This window comes from Triticum dicoccoides, chromosome 4A, assembly GCF_002162155.2.
Source record: "Triticum dicoccoides isolate Atlit2015 ecotype Zavitan chromosome 4A, WEW_v2.0, whole genome shotgun sequence".
In the NCBI taxonomy this organism is placed as follows: Eukaryota; Viridiplantae; Streptophyta; class Magnoliopsida; order Poales; family Poaceae; genus Triticum; species Triticum dicoccoides.
Genome location: NC_041386.1, coordinates 152,069,086 through 152,077,167, shown reverse-complemented (window position 1 = coordinate 152,077,167; position 8,082 = coordinate 152,069,086). Strand labels below are relative to the sequence as shown.

The following is an 8,082-nucleotide window of genomic DNA, read 5'->3' as shown; positions in this document are numbered from 1 at the left end:
CGTTAATGTTTGTGCTAGCCTTTTTAAGGCAGAACTTGTTTAACTTATGTCTATACTCAGATATTGTTGCTTCCGCTGACTCTTGTGAATTCGAGCCCTCGAGGCCTCTGACATGTAATATAAAGCTTGTATTATTTTAATTTGTGTCTAGAGTTGTGTTGTGATATCTTTTCGTGAGTCATTGATCTTGAGCGTACAGTTTTGTGTGTATGATTAATATACGATTGAATCGAGGGTGTCACAATGATTATACTTGAATGATTGTAACCATATGGGTGATATGGGCTGCAAGATGAAAGGTAATCCACGAGGAGGACATCTTCCATACTCCGTTTGCGATACACTCATCCATCAACAACTTCTGGATGAGATTAGAGTTCTGCATAAACCGAGGCACTGGCTAACCTCGAGGGATGGACACGCCAAAATAAATGTTGATGTGGCGGTTCTTCGGGCAGGAGGAAGAGGAATCATAGCGGTTGTGTGCAGAAATCAGACGAGAGTTTACCAAGGGGCGTCCGTAATGGTGAATAATCATATCAACAATGCTACTATGCTTGAAACATTGGCGATCAGAGAAGCACAAAGCACTGGCTGAGGACTTATACATCACTAATATAGATGTGGCATCGGGCCGCAAAAAAGCAATTGAAGCGACTAAAGAAGGGAGCGCGGCGTCGTATGGAGCAATGATACATGAAATCATAAATGGAGCTGGTTTGTTTAATTCATGCCTTTTTTAGTCATGAGTTTAGGACCTTGAATGTCGAATCTCACAATCTCGCTAAGCATGCACTTAAATTTTAAATGCATGGACTGCCTTGCTTTGTCCTAACCTGCCGAGCCGAAGTCTTGCAGCATTGGGGGTGATCCTACGGAATAGCTACAGTATGAGAACTGTTACCAGATGACGATTGAATTTGTAAGATCATCTTTGGACATTGCCCGCGCACGAAGCAAACATGGCAGCTGGCCTGGCCAAGGGGGGATTCAGTAGTAGGCGCCTGCTACAAATCAGGCGGATGATTTCCTAGAGAAATCATTCACCCAGCCAGCCGTTCGATCCTGTATTGATGGCCGTTTGATCGAGTCATCACAGGCTTGGTCTTTCTTCTCTAATCCCCATCCATCTGATTCTGATACAGAGCAACGCCGCCTGATGCAAAGCAGGACAGCACCCCCCTGGCACCTTGCGTCGGCGACCTTGCGTCGGCGACCTCGCGTCACTGGAGCCGCCGGCAACTGCTGCATCGCAGCTCCAAGAGTCATCGGCAACCGCTGCATCACACCATCGAAGCCACCGGGTGCTGCTCCATAGCAACACCGAGCGTGGCGAAGAAACTTGGATGCATCGCTGATGAGCTCTGGCGAAGCTTCATTGACGCACCAGTGAAGCTTCATTGGAGCTCCGGCGAAGCTTCATTGCAACATCGCCTGCTGTCGTCGCAGCACTGGCGAAGCTCCATCGTAGCGCCGGTGCGGCAAAACCTACAGGGTGAGGGCAGCAGCTCGGCGAAGCTCCATTGCAGCGTCGGAGTTGCAACGCCATGGCCGGCCTGTCGCGGTCGTCGTCTCGGCACCGGCGAAGCTCCAGTGCAGCGCTGGAGTTGCAACCGCCATGGTCGTCGCAGTCATCATCACAGTGTCGACGATGCTCCAATGCAGCAGCGACGGGCGCGCGCAATGCTCCGTCGTAGCGTCGGCAGCCACGGTCGTAGGCGCTGATCAATTGCAGCACACCGTGCTTGCCTAGCTGATCTCCATGGATGTTGCTTTTTTGGAGAGGTAGCAGGGCAGTAACAGTGTTGGGGCGGGCTATACGGCAACGGATGACGGTGGTCGGGAGAGGTAGCACCACCTGAGGAAGAAGAAGGCCTGTGAGAAGAAAAACTTGTGGACAGGAGCTTTTCCGTAAAGATAACGCTACGAGGAGAAAGCGGTGGGTGGGCCAGTAGGGGACGCGTGTCGTTCGCTCGAGGGGGCTTACAATCGAGTGGGATCATCCGGTTGTTTTTAAACATTTTCCTTCAGTAGTATTGTCGGTTTGATGAGACCCCAGGTTTTATTGTAAAAGTTTTGGTGGATGACGTAACCACTATTGCTGTAGATAATAAAATACTATATTTTTAAATGTAAAAAAAGTAAGCCCGGGCATTGCTAAACTTCTTGGAATCCAACCGAGGCTTTGCCTAAGCAAGTAACCGAATTACCGCCCCAGCAGTTTTCAAAAAAGTGTGCAGAACAAGTCAAGGAAACAATTCGTACAGCGTAGCCAGTGAATACAGTTCAGTTCATCATGAGATTGCAGCGAGTTTGGTAAAGTGCGAGTTGATTTACAGACTAACGGCAGTGATCCACCTAGTGATATCGATGGCATTTCATTTCCACTGTAATAACCTGGAAACAAACACCACTCCCGACCGGGTCCTCCTGAACACCCTCCAGTAAATGCCCTGTTCAACTCAATCAACCTGTCAAGACAAGCTTAATACGATGAGAATGGAATCAACAAACCTTTACATTGACAGGAAAACTAATAGCTCGAGTTGGTGATCTACTGATCTTATCAACAATAAAACCATCTCAATCCGGTAATATAACAGCAATGCAATGCCACCCTCATGCAGATTTCAATCTTACAAAATATAACTACACACGGAGTGTGAATCTGTATATTAAATATTCTATATCCCTTGAGAAAACAGCATATACCTTTACACGCGCCCCCAAAAAATTCATGGTTATGTCACATTAATTGCCGGAATCAACAATGCATGTTAAGATGAATGCCCATTATCCTGACAGTAATAGATATTCAACTAACGAGAACACCTTCAGAGCAAACAGAGAAGTGCTAGAATACCAGTGCTAGAATACCTTAAAAGCCAAAATGAGTCACTTCATCATCTTCTCCTTCATCTTCATCATCATCATCCTCGGAGATCCTGAAATCCTCCAACGCCTCCTCTTCTTCCTCCTCATCAGCATCCCCCATCATCTCTGAGGCAGGAGTTTTGTCCTTCAAACCAGTGCTGAGCACCACAGTTTGTCCTTTGGACTTCTCCATATCTCTCCTCAATCTTTCCATGTTCTCATTCCTACGCTCAGCTTCTAGTCTCTCCTTTTCAGCAATCCTCTTGTCAAGATCAGCCCTGATAAAATTGTTAGATGATAGCAACTAATAAGTTAGTTTTTAGTATCAACAATTCATTCAGCAATTGTAGGACTATATGATAAGGGACAGACCTGTAGGTCTCCATGTATTCATTAGCGCTTGCTTCTATAGCTTCAAAAAATGCATCAATTCCAGTGCCAGATACCGCCGATACTCCAACAGAGCGTAGGTTGTTGTAGAATTCGTCCAACACAAGAGAGAGACTCCGGGTAAATGAAGATGAGTACGATGAGTCGGAATCCAAAGCTGTCTGAAATGCTTCAAAATCTTGCATCCACTGGTCCAGCACATAAATGAAGGCCAAGTTACCAAAATTTGAAGAAAAGGAAAGAAACCAAGAACTAAATTGAAGAAACATCATGGAGAAAAACTCTGTTAGTGTATTGTTGATTAATATAAATGTTCAACAACAAACAAACAACAACAACAACAAAGCCTTTAGTCCCAAGCAAGTTGGGGTAGGCTAGAGGTGAAACCCATAAGATCTCGCAACCAACTCATGGCTCTGGCACATGGATAGCAAGCTTCCACGCACCCCTGTCCATAGCTAGCTCTTTGTCGATACTCCAATCCTTCAGGTCTCTCTTAACGGACTCCTCCCATGTCAAAATCGGTCGACCCCGCCCTCTCTTGACATTCTCCGCACGCTTTAGCCGTCCGCTATGCACTGGAGCTTCTGGAGGCCTGCGCTGAATATGCCCAAACCATCTCAAACGATGTTGGACAAGCTTCTCCTCAATTGGTGCTACCCCAACTCTATCTCGTATATCATCATTCCGGACTCGATCCTTCCTCGTGTGGCCACACATCCATCTCAACATACGCATCTCCGCCACACCTAACTGTTGAACATGTCGCCTTTTAGTCGGCCAACACTCCGCGCCATACAACATTGCGGGTCGAACCGTCGTCCTGTAGAACTTGCCTTTTAGCTTTTGTGGCACTCTCTTGTCACAGAGAATGCCAGAAGCTTGGCGCCACTTCATCCATCCGGCTTTGATTCGATGGTTCACATCTTCATCAATACCCCCATCCCCCTGCAACATTGACCCCAAATACCGAAAGGTGTCCTTCCGAGGTACCACCTGGCCATCAAGGCTAACCTCCTCCTCCTCACAGCTAGTAGTACTGAAACCGCACATCATGTACTCGGTTTTAGTTCTACTAAGCCTAAACCCTTTCGATTCCAAGGTTTGTCTCCATAACTCTAACTTCCTATTTACCCCCGTCCGACTATCGTCAACTAGCACCACATCATCCGCAAAGAGCATACACCATGGGATATCTCCTTGTATACCCCTTGTGACCTCATCCATCACCAATGCAAAAAGATAAGGGCTCAAAGCTGACCCCTGATGCAGTCCTATCTTAATCGGGAAGTCATCGGTGTCGACATCACTTGTTCGAACACTTGTCACAACATTATTGTACATGTCCTTGATGAGGGTAATGTACTTTGCTGGGACTTTGTGTTTCTCCAAGGCCCACCACATGACATTCCGCGGTATCTTATCATAGGCCTTCTCCAAGTCAATGAACACCATATGCAAGTCCTTCTTATGCTCCCTATATCTCTCCATAAGTTGTCGTACCAACAAAATGGCTTCCATGGTCGACCTCCCAGGCATGAAACCAAACTGATTTTTGGTCACGCTTGTCATTCTTCTTAAGCGGTGCTCAATGACTCTCTCCCATAGCTTCATTGTATGGCTCATCAGCTTAATTCCACGGTAATTAGTACAACTCTGAACATCTCCCTTGTTCTTGAAGATTGGTACTAATATACTCCGTCTCCATTCTTCTGGCATCTTGTTTGCCCGAAAAATGAGGTTGAAAAGCTTGGTTAGCCATACTATCGCTATGTCCCCGAGACCTTTCCACACCTCAATGGGGATACAATCAGGGCCCATCGCCTTGCCTCCTTTCATCCTTTTTAAAGCCTCCTTCACCTCAGACTCCTGGATGCGCCGCACAAAACGCATGCTGGTCTCATCAAAGGAGTCATTCAGTTCAATGGTAGAACTCTCATTCTCCCCATTGAACAGCTCGTCAAAGTACTCCCGCCATCTATGCTCAATAAATGTTCAATAAACCTAAATCATACGGCTCAGCATGGCAGCTCAAATGTTACATATTGACAACAAAAGAATACCAAAGGGAGAACCAGTGCGCATAATCAAATGTTACACACAACGTGAATACATGATAGTAGCTAAATGCAATACTAGTGTACATAATCAAGAACAGTGAAACAGAAATCATCACAAGGGTGTACTTACCTCAAGAGCAAACTCGTGCTTGGCTACATCAACTTTATTAAATGTCAGCACCAGAGGCAAACGGGTCTTGTAGAGGATACTGCATGCATACATCATGTTGCTCATAAAGGTCACAGGGCTTGTCGACCTGGGGGTGTCAACCACATATGCAACAACTGTTGGAAATGTTGATGCAAAAGCTTCGGTTATGATAGCTCCTGAAGCCGACCAAGTAAAGATTTCAATCTGCCCTGGGGTGTCCACCAGCACATAATCCAGCTGGTCTGCTCGCTTTTCAATAACAGATATAACCTGTAAGGATGAATATTAGACATATATTAGCTGAATGGCACAATAATAGAGTGGGAAAAGATGTCTCACATACCATAAATGTAGAATACAATTTCACAAAAAGTTGTCACTATTCAGAGCAGAATCAAATAAATTTCTATGAACTCTACATTATACTATTCATTAAGCACAATTCATGCAACAGTTTACATTGAATGATGGAAAAATTACATGAATCAATTACCCACAAAAAAAATGAAACAACCCGGCTTGACGGCGTGGTTCTAAGTTTGTACTACCTTGAATTTTATAGCCTAACAGAGTACATAAATAGTGCACATTACCATTCTAAACATTCTTGATGCATATAAGATTAGTACCTCATCAAACTTGGTTGAGAACAGGTTGAGTGAGGTAAGAATGCCACCATTGGGACCAAGTCCGTACTCTTTCATCACCTCCTTGTAGCGCACGGTATCGCGGATATCAATGTTGGCTCCGAATGGCAGTGTCATCACCGCAGGGTCAAGGTTGAGCACATAACCCCTCATGTTCGCTGATGCCTGCATATGACACACCAAACGGTGCATGAAGGTGGTCTTCCCCGTCCCTACATTGTAGGCCAAAACAGAGTAAGCTTCCCCAAAATCTTCTCAATAAAAGCTCGACATATCACCGGTTCGGTCGGCCATCCGTCCTGCTAAAATGACAACTGAATAGGGCAAACGAAATCGACGCACCGGCCATGCCGATGACGAGGATGATCACCGGCTTCTTCTTGAAGTTGGCGCGCCCCGGGCCGATAGATAGACTCCCGATGGAGTCCGCGAGTTCGTCGCCCTTCCCCTTCCTCTTTCTTTTCTCCTCCTCCGCGGCATCGGCCTTCCCCTTCGCGTCCGCCTGCGCACGGAAAATCGCATTCAAAACCCCAAAAAAGAAAGAAAAATCCCCGAGAGAATAAGTTCGGCGGCGGCGGCGGCTTGCCTGGTCCTCGAGGTCCATCTGGGTGGGCTTGCTCTCGGCGGACGGTTCGGAGTCGACGTCCATGGGCGGCTCGGGTGGTGCCGGGAGACGACTGCAGGCTCCGCTAAACCCTAGACTTGACGGCGAGGGTGCGTCGAGTGGGGAAAGGGGGAAGAAAGAGAAAGAGAATGGCAAGTCACAACAGTGGTCTTCGCCCTTGTTGGGCTTTGCTCATAGACTTGCCAACCGAGGAGTCCGCTCGGTTTGCTCTTGCTCTTTCTGGTTTCCGGGAAAATCGGCTTCTCAATCACGAGTTAAAAACTTTATTCCCTATTATATATTAAAAAGGATTGATTTTTGGACGGCGATATCTATATGTATATTCTATATCTATCTATACCTACTATTAAAAGGAATAAGTATTCTTGGTTTGATTTTGCTGTGTTTCGTCCCGTTTAAATGTTTTTTTTCTGGTTTCGTCCAATTTAGATGATTTTTATTATCTGAGATGGTACTAAAATTCCGTCTGTCCTGGAATTTTAAAAACGTTTCGCTGTGTTATTATTGAGTTTTTATGTCTGGGCCATAGCTCCTTTTTTCCATCACGGGCCGAGCTGGGCTGCTGCAGCGAGAAGCCAAAAATATAGTTGCGCTATTATGCGACATGCTATGCAGTTTTCTATCGCATCGGAGGATGCAAGCAACGTAAAAACTCACCGCGTTCAAAACAGCAGACCAACTCAGCTAGCATTCAACAGTGCTATGAAATAGGGTACATTACTTAATAGTCTCACTGCAATTCTTTATCCCTAATAGACAATTTCTTTTTCTCCATGCCTGGTAAAAAAGCAAAAAAAAAAAATTGTCCCGTTCCGCCTCCCCCTTCTATGCACGACTCCACATTGTGCCTCGGGATTTATATATTATTATTAGCTAAACATTAAATGATGTGTCTTCTTTTGTCAATAGTCCAACCTCGCTCAGTTAAACCGATTGCCGCCACTTATACATTATCAACTCAATTGCCACCAGCCACCCTGGGAGAAAACAATGAACTGGTAAAAGAAGATTAGTGTGTGTTGCATGATGTGTCAAATACCTAACGACTCGAGGGTTCTAGATGCAAGCTTCTCTGCATGATGTCGGGCACCACATGCTCGGGGGCCAGGGGCCAGGGCTACTCGCGACTCAAGACCAACGGCGGCTACCTGTAATCCATTAATTAAATACAACATGAGACAAAGGAACATCACATGATGTGCCAAATATTTTTTCACACAAATGTGTTAAAATTGTAACTAGAGCATGCATGGTCGTGTGTTCAAGGGCTCTAGACATGATGCATGTGTCAAAGACAAAACGAGACAAATGGGCCCAGAGTCCAGACCGATTGTA

At 45.7% G+C, this 8,082-nt stretch overlaps 1 protein-coding gene across 2 annotated transcripts; it reads right to left on the bottom strand.

Moving 5' to 3' along the window:
- Positions 1 to 2,190: 2,190 nt before the first annotated feature.
- LOC119285491 (GPN-loop GTPase QQT2-like) lies at positions 2,191 to 6,900 on the bottom strand. Of its 2 annotated transcripts, XM_037564779.1 has the most exons (7): positions 6,709 to 6,898; positions 6,465 to 6,624; positions 6,105 to 6,334; positions 5,455 to 5,745; positions 3,247 to 3,452; positions 2,878 to 3,152; positions 2,191 to 2,471 (listed from the first exon to the last, which is right to left on the bottom strand). In XM_037564779.1, exons 1-6 carry the CDS (start codon positions 6,769 to 6,771, stop codon positions 2,879 to 2,881), a joined length of 1,224 nt encoding a protein of 407 aa, XP_037420676.1. In that variant the 5' UTR covers positions 6,772 to 6,898; the 3' UTR covers positions 2,191 to 2,471; position 2,878. The 2 variants fall into 2 exon arrangements, with proteins under 2 accessions (XP_037420676.1, XP_037420675.1); XM_037564778.1 differs by having other exon boundaries at positions 6,465 to 6,900.
- Positions 6,901 to 8,082: the final 1,182 nt, after the last annotated feature.

Coding starts and splice junctions, on each gene's coding strand:
- LOC119285491 (XM_037564778.1), bottom strand. CDS start 6,771: ATGGACGTCGACTCCGAACCGTCCGCCGAGAGCAAGCCCACCCAGATG. Junction 6,335..6,464: donor CCTCGTCATCGGCATGGCCG/GTGCGTCGATTT, acceptor CCTACAATGTAG/GGACGGGGAAGACCACCTTC. Junction 3,453..5,454: donor AGCACGAGTTTGCTCTTGAG/GTAAGTACACCC, acceptor GTGCTGGACCAG/TGGATGCAAGATTTTGAAGC.